At 37.7% G+C, this 18,615-nt stretch overlaps 1 protein-coding gene across 2 annotated transcripts in view; it reads right to left on the bottom strand.

The window, feature by feature from the left end:
• Positions 1-124: 124 nt before the first annotated feature.
• LOC145978235 (sodium-independent sulfate anion transporter-like) overlaps positions 125-18,615 on the bottom strand; it is a 105,792-nt gene continuing 87,301 nt past the window's right edge. For both annotated transcript variants that reach the window (XM_083110713.1, XM_083110712.1), the window contains exon 12: positions 125-10,896. In XM_083110713.1, the coding sequence (XP_082966839.1) occupies positions 10,706-10,896 (191 nt within the window). In that variant the 3' untranslated portion in view covers positions 125-10,705. The remainder of the gene's footprint in view (positions 10,897-18,615) is intronic.

Here is an 18,615-nt window from a genome sequence, read left to right as displayed (position 1 = left end):
AAGTTTGCACTAAGAAAAAGGAAGTCAATTTTACTTCTTTGCAAACTAAATACTTATATGCCTAACATATAATACATGTCACTCAAAGAAATTAAACTTCTTATAATTCAACTTGATCATTTTATTCAAAAACCGAGCCCGAACTCCAAAGTCAAGACAAAACACAATCGTAATTGCCATGGCAACAGCTCTTAACAAGATAAGTATATACAGGTTAGTCACTATCCTGACATTATCAGTGATAGGTAAATTACAGAAATTAAGATTAAAGAACAATAAACATTTGTACAAGAGAAAAGATAATTAATAACAATAAATATTAGTGCAATGGGAAAGGACGTGTCACGTTCTACTGTACTGTCTTTTCCCATTTCACGTTTACATATTTTTCTCTTAATTTACATATAAATGTTCTCATTTTTGCATTTTGTAGCATATCAGTTATTGGTAATTTTTTTATACATACTCGAGTGGTATTGGTCAAAAATTAATATTGATAGACCCAAAGTGTCCAGTTGGTTGGCCATCTCTGACTGCCATGTTGGAGTCCTGGGTTCGAATCACAGGGATGGAATTTTTCCACCAATATGCCTTGATGGAGTGTGTGCAAGGATATGAACAGGTACTTGGAGGGGGGATAAATATGGCCAGAGCATGATGCTGATCACATCACCTCCATCTATGACCAAGATTGTGAATGTGTGGGCCTCAATTCCCGTATGGCTTCCCTAATGGTCCAGTAGTGTAAATTCTTAGTACTACATTTACATTACATGTACAGACACGAAAAAGGAAAGTAAATCCTCTAAAGGACTGTTAAGATCAGAAATCGAGGAGAAAGGAAGCCGACCAGATAAAATGAGGCAATTGATATTCCAGAACCTTGACACATCATCACGAAAGGTTTGAAAGCAACACCATACACTGCGGAATAGCCAGATGGAGAAGGTGAACATGTAGGAATACACCACTGCTAATTACTACATTTTTTTAATTCACTTTTGTCTATTGTGGTGGCAATAGGTGCATGCAGAATATGATTCTTTTGTGCAAAATTTAGATCTTCCTCCTCCAACTTTTGTTATGGACTGGTTAATCAGTGACGTGCCTAGCATCCGAACAAAATTTTCAACCTGCTTCATCATATCCTTTTGCATTAAAAACTTATAGGAAAGGAATTACTTTTGTTCCAGTGACAGCAGTTAGCAAGCACAGTGAGGTGTGATTCTGGTGAATATGTACATATTTTCCAATTACTTACAGATGAGGGGTTTATTGGAAATAACGTACAAAAATTGGGTATTTTTGAGGGAACACATGAAAAATTGAGGCCTTCGGAAAATTGGCAGTTTTAGCCCACATTTTAAAAAAAATTATATAAATATATTTTACATGGTGAAAACTGATCGTAGAAGGTTATCGCTTGTTACTGTGACAGCTGTTACGAAACAAAATACTGATGTCTATCACACATCGGTATTGACGTGTTTCTTGAAAAACTACCTGATTTTCTTATTTCTTCACTAATACCTTATCCATGAGGAATGAGTAAAATATCCAGGTATTCCCCAGAATCTAGTCTTTACATTGATATACAATACACAATTTTTCTGTTACCTAACTTCTGTCACTATAAGAAAAGTCACGACCCGTTTGCAATGTCGAAGCATAGGGGCCGACCCCCGTGGCAGAGTGGTTAGCACATCGCGCTGCGACGCCAGGGGTCCCGAGTTTGAATCCTGGCTTGGGCATGGACATTTGTGAGTGTCCATTCATCAATTTCATCATATCACCACTCATCCCCATATTCGCAAATTAGCCAAAAGTGGCACAAGAAGCGAAGAAAAATAAATCAAATCAAATCGAAGCATAGGAGCCTCGCTGTGTGAAATTTTGTTTGGAAACATACATCTGGGACATTAGCTCTGGTGATGTTACACTTAGCTAGTTCATTGGAAGTAAAATGCATAAATTTCACCTCTGCCAGGAGTCCTGTCATTCCAGGGGGGTTAGAGAGGGAAGAAAAAGGGATTTCATATGTCTACAACAATTACTTCTCTTGCTAAGATTTTCTTTGCACAACACTGCAAGCAGAGGTGTCTCGTGAACGCATGTGTCAATTGTGGGAAAAAGGACATTAATGAGAATTTCTACATTCTAATTTCTTCATATAGAAGTATTTATTTTACACGAGAGCGCTCAACTAAGCTTATATTACATTTCTTGGATTTGAAGTGACGCATCAATTGTGGGAAAAGAATTATTACTTTCTTTCACTTCAGATCCAAGAAATGTAATATAAGCTTAGTTGAGCGCTCTCGTGTAAAATAAATACTTCTCCTATATGAAGACATGACCGGATCAAGAAAGTGTGGGGCGTTACCCCCACACCCCCTATACGCCTTCATGGCGTGGTGCTAAGCACAGGGGAGCACTTTACTTTTTTTTATATGAAGATATTAGAATGTAGAAATGCTCATGAATGTCGTCGCAGAACAAGCTGTCCTTTTCCCCACAATTGACGCATGCGCAGCATGCACCGCATGCGTTCACGAGATGCCTCTGACTGCAAGTATGAAAAGTGCGCACATTGAATAAAGTTTCCAACCACTAAATGTGTGTATTAAAATTTTCCAGGACAGGAATATGAACTGGGCTTACTTTGAAGAAGACACCAGTTACAGAAACAACATAAATAAATTTATTAATGTACTAATCTAGTTCATTTTTCAACAAAAGAAAAAAACCGTCTCATCTCGGAAACAACAAAGCTCAAAAAAAAACATATTGTAGATTCATATACCATTTTATAAAAACACTACAAAAAGATGTATTCAAAAATAAACATTTAATTCACATTCTGAAGTGTCTCGTGTGGTTACAGTAGTTCAGAATAATCGTTCTTAACCTTACAAACAAACAACATTCTCTTTCAATGCCTGCATTAAAAATATATATCTATCATTAACAAAACAACAACGATCACCTAACGTACCAAAGTTATAATGCTGTCAAAACATTGAAAAAAAAATTGTTACATATTTTATAGTAAACATTAACATTTCAGTATAACATGGAAGTAACCTAAATGAAATAATTCTGGCTGGTATTTGTGAGTTTCGTGTACCTTTGGTGATTGTTTTAGATAGTTTTCCGGTGTTTCGACAGAGTGGCAAAATGTCAGGGTAGAGAAGGGTATGAGACATCTCTCCAAATATTGTAATTTTTAATAGGGCTGAGCCGATACCAATGTTTAAGTATCGGAAAGTATCGGTTGGAATTTATTTGCAGATACCTGCCGATACTTTTCCGAAAATTTGCCGCGCTTTCCAGAGTTCACCAGCGTGTATCAGACTGGTGCACCAAAAATGACGTCAATTTCGGTGAAATTTGGAAGGCTTCATACTGAAACAAATGAAAGTTACATTCGGAATGTGCAAGCATATCTGCGTTTATCAGAAGATATTTCATGAATATTATATATTTTCACTTAACGGCATCTTATTTTGCATGTGCAGAACGAATTTAAGTGGTATTCTTTTGTAATGACATAGAATTTTGCAAATGGATGCTTTCCTGCATGTTGCAGCAGAAGATGGAAGCATGTTTTGATGTATCGGCCTACTTTATTTCACTTTGTGTGCAAGTGAAGGAGTAGTGGTATCTAAAATGCCGACAGTTTATGTCTGCATCCAGTTTATTCGCCCTCCGCGCAACAAAATCAGTGAGACATTACGTACTATTGCCTACAGAACGCATATCACGAATCGCAAGAAGCTTCAGTGCAGACGACGCCATTTTGATTCACCAGCAGCACCAAATTCTTGAGGCTGGTGGAAATTGATGACGTCATGGTTTAACCTGGTGAAAGTTTTGGTGTGCCCCAGTGAAATACGGTACGACAAAGCGTGCATCAGCGGTGCACCAGCCCGTCCACCGGTGAAATCTGGAAAGCGCAGTTGGTCTTTTAAGCAGTCTTCAAAAAATATCGTGCTGCACTTTTGCGGAAAGTAATTATCCTGGAAATTAGGTAAAATTTGAGTTTCTTTTCATTTTGCGCCAGGTTTGTGTCAAAAAACTGAATTTTATGATAACATAGCATGTAATTTAATAATCTAATGTAATTCTCAAATATTTTAAAGCAAAAATCTTGGAAATTTGATGCAAATAATTATAATTCAAGTGGAATACTAACCTATCGACATTAATATATAGCATATTGGTTATGTGCGTATTACTCACAATCTATACACAAAAATACGTTAGAAGTATTAAATTTCGTCTACTTTCGTAAGTGAGTATATATTCGTTGTAAACTACGTTTCGAAAGCTTTTCTGCTTCCTTCTTCAGGTGGTCGTATTTTAGGCTCGGAACATCAAGCCACGTCGGAGAAGTGTCGTACTAGGTAAAAGGATGGGGTTAAAAATACTTTATGGCGCTCGACACTTACAATTTAAAACTACCTTTGTTAAAAACCCTTAAAACTAACGAAAAAACATGTTAAAATCAACAAAGGTAGTTATTATTATAGCTTGAAGTATTGGTATCGGTGGGAATCGGTGAGAGTATCAGCATCATATCAGTTCTAATTTTTAAGCATCATGAACATGTACACCCCTGTGTAAATAAAGTGGCACACTAGACATTCACTCGCAACTTTTTGCAGTGTTACCTGTAGTAATAATAATCGAAACAAGATGGAAGCACATGTATTTGCAACGTATGGACACAAGCTACGGTGGTCTCTTGTTAAAATGTTATGCAGTAAATATGTCTGTCAGTATTACCAATTTCAGCTTTGCACAGACTGAATTCTTTACTATTTGCAATACAAACTCTCACACCCATATTCTATCAACAACACAATCTGGTCAGCACTTGTGGACTGTTCATTAGAGGTGATCCACTGAAATTTGAGAAGTGGTTACACGTCATCCGTTTGTGACTGAAATCCGAAAAGACAGACCGGCAGAGTTGGGGTGTATTGTTCCATGGAGTTTAGTGTATTGTAGTTCCACATGCATTTCTACCATAACCATGCATGGGAACATAAGACCCCATAAAATTCATATTAGGGAAGATCAGTTAGAGGCAGAGAGGAAACTTCAGGTACACATTGGTGAATTTTGAAAATTTGACATGGTTTACTACAGCAAAACTTCTCAATAACAGACAGGCCTGGAGGAAAAATAAATGTGCATTATTAAAAAGTTTCCGCTATTCAGAAAAGAGTGTAGGATGTTACACAATAGGTAGGGAGACAAATTTATGGTAAATAAAAACTGAGGAGAGCGGTAAATAAAATGTTAGATCAGCGGTATATACCAGCGGTGGAAAAAAAAAAATAATTGGCACACACTTTTTCATCATGAGAGGAAACAACATACAAAAGAGCTATAAATTGATAAACTATTTCTTCATTTTTATATACTGTACACATACACAAGTACTTAGCTGTCCAACCAAAAAGAAAACATTAACACAAAATCACTTCATTTCTAAATTGCATATTCGGGGGAAGAAAGGAATGCAGCTTGACAGGGAGCGAAGTTTTTCGAACTGAGATTATGTGCAGGGAAATCCCAATTTGCAGCATCTTCTTGATGTGATCGAAGATAAAACGTTCTTCAGCTGCAAGTGGTAGGAAACTTTAGGCAAACGTTTCGTTACAAATCGACAGTTTGCGCGCACAACCTCGATTGCCGGTTTTTGCATGTTTTCTACTTAATTTGATGATATTTAATGCTTATTTCGCGAAAAAGCATTCATTTCGTGGAAAAGCACACATTTCGCGTTACTTCGCGAATAAAACTCATGCATATTTCATCATTGGGGGTGTAGTTACGTGCAGAATGTTAAAAATTGCATCTTTTTTTCACGTTTCGCAATTTCGCGCATCGCGAAAATTCAATGTCCCTAACAATAGGATAAGCATATTACAGTATGTGCCTTATGAACTAAACTACATTTACTAAAGTATCACTACATACGTTACAAATTTCACTGATCTGTGTTTTTCCAACAGCAAACCGCACAGTCATGTCTCGAACAATAAGCTTCTCTTTCTCGTAGACGTTGATGACTTCAACTTTTTCCTTTAAAGTCAGTCGTTTGCGTTTCTGTGACATAATATCAGAAATGACACACGCTTCTCAAGATGGCCCCAAAAATACTGCCTACTGTCTGCACTTTTAAAAAGAAATATGTTCGGCGTAACATGAAACAATGCACGCTATACTGGATCCACGCTTAGAAGGAACTGTATGGTAAACATATGCACGTGTATGAATACAGTGTTGCCAACCAATAACTGCAGAATATAGCAAAAAGCGAATTCTCACAGTGTGTAGGGTTCTACATTATATTGTAGAAATGCTTTTTATGGATAATCTCCATAATCACAATGTGGACATGTCATACCCTATTTGTTGCTAGTTTTCATAGAATAAAGAATACAAATTTTCCTCCTCACTTCCCTCACAATAAAATACATTTTTTGAATGGCCAGTTCTTTCCGAGTGTTATCTTTGTATATCCGTAGGTTTATTAAATATATATATGTAGTATAAACATATTCACATAACTAGAGTAGTTTTGCATACATTTTTAGTTTTCCAAATTTCACGCAAATTGGACAAAAATTGTAAGAGAATTTGAAAAAAAATCCAATATCGTGGATCCGCAATTTTCTTTTTTTATGCTATCAAAAAATTAAGTAGACCCTGTCTTGCAATGGATGTAGAGAATAGATGTGCAGAATTTAGTATAATTTACTCAAAAATCGTAAGAGGTATGACGAATCGAAAATTACCAACGAAATGGAAGTTCAGCCAATTTATTTCTTCCATTTTTCAAAATTTTGAAAATCTAGCATCATATTTGCAAACAGCAACAGAGAACGTTCGAATAGGAACATCTGCAACAATACCACAAGGATTAACACTGCTGTTAAAGAAAATAAATAAACGAAAAATAGGTCACTTCCGTGTCTATTTTTGAATGAAGTCAAAAAAGTATGATACTACTGTGCAAATATCTGAAAGCCATTATTGTTACCAATGCAGGGCCAAAAAGTTCAAAACCGATAATTTTAGTGGATTGGCAACACTTCTCGTTGAGTTTGCTTGAACAACAGACCCTGCCACGCGCAACAAAATATAGTCCACTTTCTAACTTGCAAAAATAGAACATTCCTTCAACACAATTGTAATTATCGTACTCTAGAATTATCATAACCAATATTTAGTATGTAAATGAACTCCAGGTTGTCATAAATACACAAGACGTGACAATTTTTACTCTGGGTGCAACACGCATGCGTAAAGGCTGGGCAGGCGGGAGGGAATTTCAATTTGTGCGAGATGGATGTTCGCGTTGGCTACGTTAAACACTGCAGCGGGAAACCGTTGAAAAGCGGCAAGAAACAAATTGTATTGAATGTGTTCGCAAAGTTTTGCGAGAAATATCCAACTATGGTTATCCAGGACGTGATGAAATTGACATCTGAGTTTACTGGTGTGTCTGTTACGAGTGTAAAATCTGCGTGCAGCGAGGTTCTAAATAAGGGTATTTTAACAACACCAGAGAAAAAGCGTCAACGTCAAAAGCCTGTGTTACAAGTTCAGTGCGATGAGTTTGCGAGAAGTGCCATCTGTCGTACAGTTCATCAATTTTTTGAGAGGAACGAAGCGCCAACAATAAATAAAGTGTTGGTGAGTGTGAATAGTGATCCGGATCTGCCGAACCTTAAGAAAACAAGTTTCCACACGCTTCTGAAAGAAATTGGCTTCGAGTTTGTGCAATGCAACAGAAAAAAATATTATTGTTGACCAAGAAGACATATTGTTGTGGCGCCGGAACCACCTGAGGAAAATACGCGAATACAGGCGGGAGGGGCGAAAGTTGTATTTCCTTGATGAAACGTGGGTGAATGAAGGTCATACCATTTCTAAGGTGTGGGTAGATTCTGCCGTAAAATCTAAAAAACAGGCTTTCCTCTCAGGATTAACTACAGGGCTAAGAAACCCGACCAGCAAAGGCAGACGCCTTATTGTATTGCATATTGGAAGTGAAGATGGATTTTTAGAGGGTGGGGAATTCATTATGGAATCTAAAAAAAATAGATTATCATGAAGAAATGACAGGTGACGTTTTTAAAAACTGGTTAAAGAAAATTTTACCTCTCCTTTCACAGAACAGTGTGATCATATTAGATAATGCATCCTAACACTGTGTTAAGTTCCTATTCCTAACAAGCAGTAGCTTAAACATGATATTATTGAATGGATGGATGCAAACGGTATCGAACACCAGCCAAACATGGTGAAAGATGAACTCCTAAACGAGATAAAAGTTATAGTTTTCCTTTTTATTTAATTTCTCTTAGCTTGTAACATTGCTTTCGCGCCAACTTTCTCTCACACGTGGTGGACGCAGCAGCTTTACGATCATCCAATCAGTGAAGCCTGGCGGAGTAATACCTTTGCCCTTGTGTTTACAGTGCAGTCCCTTCTAAGCGAGGAAAAAGTATAGTTCGAAATACTGGCCATTGTTGTGTCGAATTCCAGGAATTGTGACCGTTTTCTTTCAGGCCGTCCGTTATTAAGAATGTCCATTATTGAAAAGTAATATTGCCATTAAACCCCATGTATTTCTGCCGGGGAATTTAAAAATGTCTGATATCTAGAGGTGTCCATGAGGAGAAGTTTTACTGTACAATAATTCTTATTTATTGTTTGTACAGTGACCCTCTGATTTTACATTCCTGGTTTTACATTTGTAACGATCGGATTGAACATTACTGGTTTTGGTAATATGTTAATTAATTGCTGGCTAGCTACAAGGTGTAGGGTTAAGTAATATGTTTCCATGAGTGTACTTTTATGTTATTATTGCATGTAAGTGTATGTGCTTATTGGATTGTGCTCTGCTGGATATTAGATTCCCCTGTTTTTTACCTCCCCGGTTGGGGGAGCTAGCTGTCTTTCAAAAGACCGTTGCAGTGGAATTTTCCAACGCTACGGGGTCCACGTCCATGGACGTTTGCCCCGACTATAAAAAAGGCCAGTGGGCTTTAGCAAAAAACAGTGTTTCCCCATTGATCGACGAAACAGGAACGTCTCCTCAAGTTTAGTCCACTTATGGTGGCCAGACTGGATATAATAATGTAGCATCTGGTTAAGCCAACCCCTGTTGCTGTCCCAAGTCCCCTTTTAGAAAAAGATTTGATTATGTGGATATTTCCGTATTGATTAATTGATGTCCAAAAGAAAGAGCGAAGGCGTAAGGAAACTCATTTGTAAGGAACGGAATATCATTTAAGCTGAGGGTAGGCCCGCGGAGATAGTTACGCTAACTCTGCGGTAAAGGAATTGCCGATGGTGTAAGCCATAGATGCGGAATTATATTGATTTAGAGATTTGTTAATTTGGTCTATGCAAGACACACATGGAAACGCTCTGTAAAATATGTATATATATAACTACGTATAATAAACCAATATATCCTACTAGAATGTTATGATTTAAAGAACTACGGTACTGTCCATTTAACAAGTTGTATATTCACTTTCTGTACATGTGTAAACGTACCAGGGACACAAAAATATAAATTATTGTGTGAAACCCTCCCCCACCTTTTGTAATTCCGGCGCAAATATAATCTGCTCGCTTGGCACTCAGGGTGAGGTGAAAGGAAGGATTAAGGCAGGAAGCAATCCAGAGGGCCGGATAGAAACGAGGGATAGGGGGGCCGAACTTTCACACATTTTTCCACATTATACATTCAATCTTGGTCATAACATAGCAAAATGTTACAAAATTTCCCTCAATTTTAAATTTTCCTGCATAATAAGTTTTTCTACCCTGGTCGCCCAAAAAACACAAAATTGAGGTTACATGTTAATTCAATATAACAGAAACGAAACACCAATTCAAGCAAGCAAATACCACTGTAGCGACGCAAGAAGACTTGCAGCAACAGAGTTCAATTTCCCAACATTCCACAAGAATGATGGAGAACAGAGCTAAAATTTCCATATTCTACACCATAGGAACTAGAACAATTTTCTTCCACCACAAATTCTATTTTGCATCATCGTGGGTCACCCACAACTTAAGCTTCTTTCGCTTCTGTGAAAAGATTATGTTCATCACCTTAGAAGTTCCTTACTGTTCTTGCATCCTATCACAAAACACAAAATCTTACTCCACTTTCTGTTGACTGAAACAATCTTTAATTTATTTTAGTTTTGTTATTTAGCATTGCTTTTCTGCCACTTTTGACTAACCGCAACAATGAGGATGAGTGATGATAGGTGATGAATGGACACTAGCAAAGAACACCCATGCCCAAGTTGGGATTCAAACTGAAGCGACCAGAATTGTTGCTTGACATGTGCTGCCATCTTTTGCTAGAATCGATAACTATTACCATGGGTTGCATTGCAATCTTCCAAAAACCTCTACACACAATTGTATAACAACAATAAACATTTCGAGACAATCGTAACAAACAAATTTAAAGAAAGACAAGCAGAAACTCACGACTGCTTCTCCACTGTCCAACTCTTACGCATAGTTTATCACCGGTTTTTCGTAACTACCTTGTTGGCAACTTCTGCATAAACAAACTTATTTATGCAGCAAAAGCATCACAAGTCTCTCGTAGAATGTAAAATTGGTCACATGGGCCAGAAAGGAACAACTATCTGGATAATGTGTGTGGTTTGGAGTTCAACAAAGGATTACTTGCAATCACTTCATAGTCTTCGTTTTTAATGTCAAAGGCTGACACTTCCTGCAGTTCTACCTCTTGACTGCTCAACATGGCATCTGGAGAATCTTCAATTCCTTCTAAAGAGTTTCGGAGCGATAATGTTTTATGGTTTGGATGTGCTGAAAAAACAAATCGTTGCATTAAAATTCACTGGAACTCTGATTTACTCTCTAGCATCAATTCTCAATCAGTAGTGTCATGCATACAGTATTTCATGATGGATGTAGTAAATGTAGTTTAAGTATTACGTACATGAAGTTTTGTATTTCCACGTTACACATCTTCGCTCCAGACACCGTACCCTTAGTGAATGAAGGCAGTAAGTCTTCGAAATTAATCGAAAAAAAAAAGCTACCTGATTGTGCAACGTGGGAACACAAAACTTCACGTATGTAATGCATATTTTGCTTTTTTGACAGAAACACGAAATCTGAAATAACACGTTGCAATGTTCATTTATCATGTTTTTGAAAGGTGTGGAGTAAATTTTCCTGTCAGGTTTTGTCATTAAATGAACTTGTAACGACCCTGCGTGGTCGCTATTTTCTTTTTGAATTAACATTTCAGTTGAAAGTGTTGAGCGGAATGTCCCTGCGAGGCATACGCTTCGTTTTTAAATCTAACTTGTTCTATAAACATTAACAATTGTCTTTTACATTGTTAAACCTGTTGTTAGTAACGCAGAGTCCTGCATGACTCGTTATTAATTGTATTGTCTAAATACACAGAGTTTTAGTTTATGTTAACACGTGCATCTAGCAAATTTTCCACTAGTGATTTCTCAATGTCAAACCATGATAATTCCCAGTACGGAGTTTGCAATATGTAATTGAAAAGTGAGTTGGCAACGCGTACTCTTAGTTAGGATTTTCACTGCCCATGCGCCACTGCGAGTATAAAGCCAGCGCAGCGAGGCCCGGAGCTCAGTTGGCTCCCTCATGTCAACGGGCACACATCCAGGGTAAACCGGCCTCCCAGCCTGAAGACTAGAAGCCATTCCAGAAGGAAACAGAAAGAGGAAAGAAAGGGCATTTTAAATTATAATACTAATACAGTGTGTCAGAGAAAAAATATACCAATAAAGAATTTAAATAACTCAACAATCGTTAACAATAGAAATGTCAAATAACGTTTATTTGGAAGAGAAAACCATAGAATTTTTTTTTAACCAAAGAACAAGGAAAAAATTTCACCTTAGTAGACCTCAATGTGTGCTCCTTTGGTGGCGCGACGAACATCAAGGCGGTACTCAACCTCCATCCAAGTGTTCTTCAACATTTGATGAGTGACGGATCCACATGCATCAATAATTCTTTCACGGAGATCATTGAGGTCTTGCACAGGTGTTTGGTAAACCATAGTATTCACATAACCCCAAAGGAAAAAGTCCAAAGGAGTCAAGTCTGGTGACCGTGGTGGCCATTTAATGGGTCCACCCCTCCCAATCCAATTACCAGCGAAATTGTTATTAAGGAAGTTAGTAGTAACACAACGGGCATAATGTGGGGGGGGGGCATCCTGTTGAAATATGTACCCAGGGGCGGCGCCAGAAATTTTCGACCGGGTGGGCAGAAGTTGTATATTGATAGATTAGGGTGGGCAGATATAAATTGATTGATTGATTTGATTGATTGATTTGGTGTTTTAAGTCCAGCATAGGCAGAGTTCTGGAGGGGCCAGGGGGGCTGCCTCCCCCAACTTAAAGAAGACTAAAAAAATAAGACTTGATTAAGTTCAATTACTACAATTTTGTTATGAAGCCATACCGCAAATCTTGACGTTTGGCATGATGGCATGTGCGGTAATTGTGCCGCAATAGCGGGTCTTAGACGATTTGATTGATGTGTACAGTTTGAAGAAAGAAAAACTTAAAATGACTTTGTGTTGAGTCAACAGTTACTGCTGAGGCATCGAAAGAACTTTTCAATTTATTTTTCTAAAATATCTGAAGCTTACTATTGTACCGTAACTTTTTTAAAGTAATATGAGTATTGTATCAATAAAAAAATAATGAAATGCAAAATGCAATAATCGTACTGTTTTGCTTCTTTTAAAATTGACAACCAATATACTAATTAATATTTGCTTACTTAAGCGAGGAAATTTAACATTTTAAAATCTAAAAGGCCTAAAACTCATTGTTTTTAAGTTGTTTTTTTTAATTTCCGGGGGAAGGCCTCCAGACCCCTTATAAACTAGGGGATATTCAATAACCCTCAGGTACATCATATGCTTCTCCCAGAGTCTGCCCCCCCCAAAGCAAAAGCTCAAACTCCGCCCATGGAAGGCAGGTATAAATGTAAGGCCATATATACTATATATATAGGTATATATGCATGTAAGACACATATATGTACTAGTACGACATACATGCATAAGTACTCCCGATTTTCCTTCACTTCTTTTCCCTCTCCTTTTCATCTTTTCTGTTTTACTCCCTAATGGCTTCTTATATCTTTCTTTCTCAGCTTGTTACCTCTTTCTTCCTTTCACTTTATCTCGTTCCATTCTTCAAATGTTTCTCTTAACTGACATCCACACACAAATCACATGTATGTGTGGGTGTGTTTGGTGTCTTCCCTCTTTCTTTTCTAATCTATTCTCGCATCTTGTTCCACTTCTTTTTCTCCGATGGACACAATTATTTCAAAGAAGTGTTTGTGTGTGCGCAGCCATATATTCTAATCACATTCTTTCCTTCATGTCAGTGTAGTGAAATAAATGTGAATTGGTTGCATCACATTTTGTTCTTCAAGTGCAAAAATATAAGGCACATACCTACTCCACTTTATATATTAGGCGACAGTGATAGAAATTGTGATGGTAGACAAAGGTGAAGGATTAAATTACTTTTTTGTAATTTAAATGCATGTTCCTGATCATATTATTTTCATCATATGAGTTTTTAACTGAAACTTGGGGGTTAATGATCACTTTTCTTGGCTTACAAGGTTATTACAACTGATAAATGTATCTGAATATTTGAAGGTAGGGCAATCGGGTGCCGGGGGAAAGGACTGTTTACCTTTTTGGTACAAAAGTCTTAGCATTAAGAGGCCATAGTGCGGGTGCAACAAGTGTCAAAATGTGGCGGGGGAACTCCCCCCTCCTCCAAATCGCGGCCACTGGATACTTGGATTAAAATTAATGTCTTATTGGGAATGTAAACACACACGAAAAAACCAATTCTTTGTTTATTCTGCATAAAGTATTCCCAGGCTTATGAAAGGCTATTTTGACAAAATATCGTCCAAAAGTAATAATCAAGTAACATTGAAAAATCTGTTAGCTAAGTTGTAATTCGTTTTCTGAAGTAAGTTTTTGTTACTCATGCGGGAGAAGTAACACACGTATGGTTAGATGAACACATGCACTGAGGTAACAAATAGTTTACATTTTGTAGAATGTGATTTTGGATGAATTCATCGAATTTGATCCCCATACCCGGTAATTCATCTCTTTTTTCACAGACGACTTGGGTTGTATGGCGTGATCTTTCCGAAAGCGCTCAAATGTCAACCTCTATCCTGCGTAGTATACCCTGGAAACTTTAATCTTGCAGGCGAACGAGTCTCTGGCGCCTGGAACCACAGTCAAAATAATAATTTGTGGGGGGGTGTATTTTCAATGTCAGCGTGTATTTGTCCCCTCCCCCCTTCGTCACTTTCACCTAATCACAATTGAACCTCATCGTCGCCATTAGCCAAATTAGCAGAAAAATGACTTCACATAGAACAAATCAGTCGAATGAGCAACAACTTACTCTTCCAAAAGAGGAGTTTCATTAGTTCATAACCCTTGGAAAGTTGAGGTTGTAATTTCAATTTCACATTGTTCATTCTTGGATCAAGATAGCTAACTCCGTGAACAATAACGTTCTTTCCGAAAGTTTCAAATATTCGTTTCTGGCAATAAACTCTCTTAAATGAACGCATCTTTTATGGTGATAATATAACACGTTCCCTGTGAGTTCTTTCTGTATATTTTTTCCCCAATGGCATAACGTTGTCAACTTATAATGAAGAGGTTCTGGCTTCTACTGCCCCCTACCCTGGTGGAAGTACAATGAACACTGGTTCGGACTCCACTTTCAACTGTAGGTTCAGTCCCGATTAGCCTATCTGAGTATAAAAGTGGATTTAAAAACAAACAAACAAAATTTTCTAATGGATACTTCGTGACACCTTTTTTCTTTACTTCATCTGCATCTACAGATTCTGCTGACCTTTTCGGCTGAACCTCTGATGCTTCTACAGTTTAACCCATTCTCATCCTGATTGATTAGTACTCAAACAAAGCTTTCCTTTCAACCCCTTCTTCGTTTTAATTCTACGTAAGTTAATCACAACAAAAATTGCATGATTACGTAACTGATAGGCAAAATTTGTGTGTGGAACTAGGATTTCTAAATAGAATTAGCCACCCATTATCAATTCAATAATTCTGTTGCTTTTTCAAAACCCACATAACTGTTACATCAAAATTAATATACCTTCGTATTGTATTGGTTATTGTGATTGCTTCTTATTAGTATTTATTAGTAGAACGCATACAAAGTTGTTATTTTGTATACCATGTAAATATTTGAAAATGACAGGTATGTAAAATATAAATATAAAAATTGTAATGAAATAAAGAAAGAGACACTTCTGGAATTTCAATGTACACCTAGTTAAAAAGTCGAAATAATTTATTGTGTTGCTGGAGGAAGCAACCCTAAGGTTTTTATTTGTTTATTTAGAGATTATTTTAATCATACGCAGGCCGGGATTTATATATGTGAAGACCTGGAGCTTACAACACCAAGACCCCAGCCCAATCCCCTCCACAGTTTCAGTTATAACTTTTCGCCAAGCTATATGAGGTAGTTTCTTATACGTATTTCTACATTTTTTTTATTACATCCGAAGTACCTAATGTTTTTTTCCCCCCAGTGAAGGCCCGGAGCTGCAGCCCTCAAGCTCACCCTAAACCCTGATCTCATTTTGACCATATCCTGCATAATCTTGCGCCTCCTAAGCCTACTAGCTGCTTCTAATCTTAGAAGTATTCAGTTGGTCACAGTTTTCATGTTTCAAGATCTCTAGTAGGATAATTCCTTTTGCTTTCTAATGACAAAGTTAAATGAGCTTTTTATGGGATGATGATATGTGAACATTTCTAGTATAGATAATATTCATTAGTAAAATATACATGTAATGAACACCAGAATACACCTATTTATTGCAACATTCACATATCTCTAAGTATATGTATTTAGTGAATTTGATTGGGTGGGCAATAGGGTGGGCACAGGAATTTTTGGGTGGGCGCTTGCCCACCCGTGCCCACCCCTGTCGCCGTCCCTGTATGTACCCATGAGGTATACAAGGTAGAGCATACTGTTGCAACATTTGCAGGTAACTTGCACCTGTAACTGTAGCTTCCTCAAAGAAAAAGGTCCCAATTACGGAATCTCGTGTCAAACCACACCACACATTTAACGTGGGGCTATCGCGTTTATGTTCAATAACTGCATGGGGATTCTGCTCACCCCATATTCTACAGTTATGCCTATGCACTTTTCTGGAAATGTGGAAGGTAGCCTCATCTGAAAATGTTACGCGTGTCAGGAATTCATTGTCATCATCAATGCGTGACAGCACTTCAGTAGCATAATCAAACCTAGCGGGTTTATCACTGTACTTTAGTTTCTGAACAAGCTGTAACTTGTAGGCTCTAAGCCTTAAACTTTTATGTACAATATCATGCACAGTAGAACGTGGAATTTGAAGTTGAGAACTAGCACGTCTCACAGATTTACGGGCTTCTCTGGAAAGCTTCCTGAACTGCAACCACTTTATCCTCGCTCACACGCTTCCGACCGCTACCTTTCTTCCTCAACAAAGACCCTGTTTCCAGCAATTGTTTATGCCATTTAACAATGTAATGACATTCTGGTGCTTCCTGTCCATATTGTTGCCGGAATCTTCTTTGTACCATTACAGGAGACTTCAATTCTGCAAACCAAAAGCAGCACTCAACTTTCAGACAAACAGTAAACGGCGCCATTGTACAGACTACTCACCAACAAAGCTGCGCATGCGCTTAATTATGTTACGATTTTTTCCCTTCTGGTGGTAAAAACAATTCCTTTCTTCCCTCTTCCAAATAAACGTTATTTGACATTTCTATCGTTAACGATTGTTGAGTTATTTAAATTCTTTATTGGTATATTTTTTCTCGAACACACTGTCATATATCCCCCCCCCCCCCCAACTCCTCTCTCAACGGCCATGCTTCTTAGTTCAAATTGTTTGGTCAAGTTAGTGATATAACAAAATACTTGCTATTACTTACAGCTTCCAGTACACAATTTGAAATATCCAAGTTTGTTTTGGTAAATTCACAACACACCAAAGAATGCTCACTTCAACCACTCGTTCTTCCCACACAAATGCAAAATGTTTCAGAAATCTCCAAAACTAACAGAAAAGTGATACCAACCTCGTTGTAAAAATTATTGTTCACGGGAGAGTAAAAGAACTGACTTGAACCTTAAAATTAATTAAGCTTTGGAATAATAGGCCATTACAACAAGAAGAGCATGCACCGGTTCTTTCTTTTAATAATGTATCATACTAATAAAAATAGTATTTCGAGTATGATAGCATTTTTGCTATTTGCAGGTCTCAGAAGAGTGTTCCATTCATTTCTTTACATAAGTTCTATCGAAAAAAAATCAGTTTATTGAATTTGTTTGTACGGAAACTCAGGATAAATATTGTGTAAATTATTTGGTAGTTGTCAACACTGGTGTAATTTGAGATGACTGAGGCATAAGGTGAACAACAGCCAGCTGTTCTGCAGATTCCAGAGCTCTTCAGTCCCGGGACACCATGTTTTTCTTAACCCCTGAACATCGACATTGTTGACACGTTTTACAAATCGTGAAACTTAAAGTAATGGTTTGAAGTTTGTCTACATGGAATTTGGAACAGTTGTAATAATTTATTTCAATAATTCTGTGTTTATAATAAAGCAAATGTTCATCTTTGAGATCGTGCTAACACTTATATGCTTTCTGCTAGTAGTGTCTGCTGCCTGCTTGGCTCGGCTGTTTTCGAGAAGCCAAAAAGCTCCTACAAGCAGAGCTTTTATTAGTGGTTTGGGGACTGTACCTTCAGCAGCATCAACCCTTCGCCTCAGGAGCATTATACGACGCACGCTTTTAGAAGTGACATTGGGGAGGGTGTGCGTGGTGATCAGCCAATGGCAGGAGTGCAACGTTGTAACGTTGTACAGTTAGGAGACTGTGGCGCGGAAGTTAAAAGCAGTGTTCTGTATTTTTCTTGCTCGCAAGAAGTTTTCATAAAACTCCCCACTTTAAGGTTCATCATAAGATGGGGAAAGACATTTTGAACCTGACTGTCCAAGTCCCATGAATTTCCGTCGCCTACAGCCAGAGTTATCGTTCCTCGAAGAAACAAGGGAAACCTCACCTTTCATTTCCTTCCGCCTGTTTTTTCGTTGCCACCGTGTTGACGCAGCTTAGTTGTTGTGTCTGAAGAGAAAACTGTGGGTGTTAATTTCGCCTCGATATAAACAATGACCCTTCATTGTTCTGGGCGTTCTCGAACATTGAAAGTCTGGGTCAGTTTGAGTTCAGCGTTTTCGTAGCAAGGCCGGTGTAAAATTATTTGCTTATCGTTCACTCGTGCACCACATAGAACAGTTTGTGAAAAGATTAAATACAGCCCTTTCGTGCAATAGTGTGCATTTCGTGTGTTCTTTTTATTTTAACCTAACACCAGTAGTACAGGCACCAAGGGTGCAAAATCTAATCATTAACCCCCAAC

This window comes from Lepisma saccharinum, chromosome 24 (genome assembly GCF_977018435.1).
Source record: "Lepisma saccharinum chromosome 24, izLepSacc3.1, whole genome shotgun sequence".
Classification (NCBI taxonomy): Eukaryota; Metazoa; Arthropoda; class Insecta; order Zygentoma; family Lepismatidae; genus Lepisma; species Lepisma saccharinum.
Note: the sequence above shows the minus strand (reverse complement) of the source record. Positions and strands in the feature narration are given on the sequence as shown.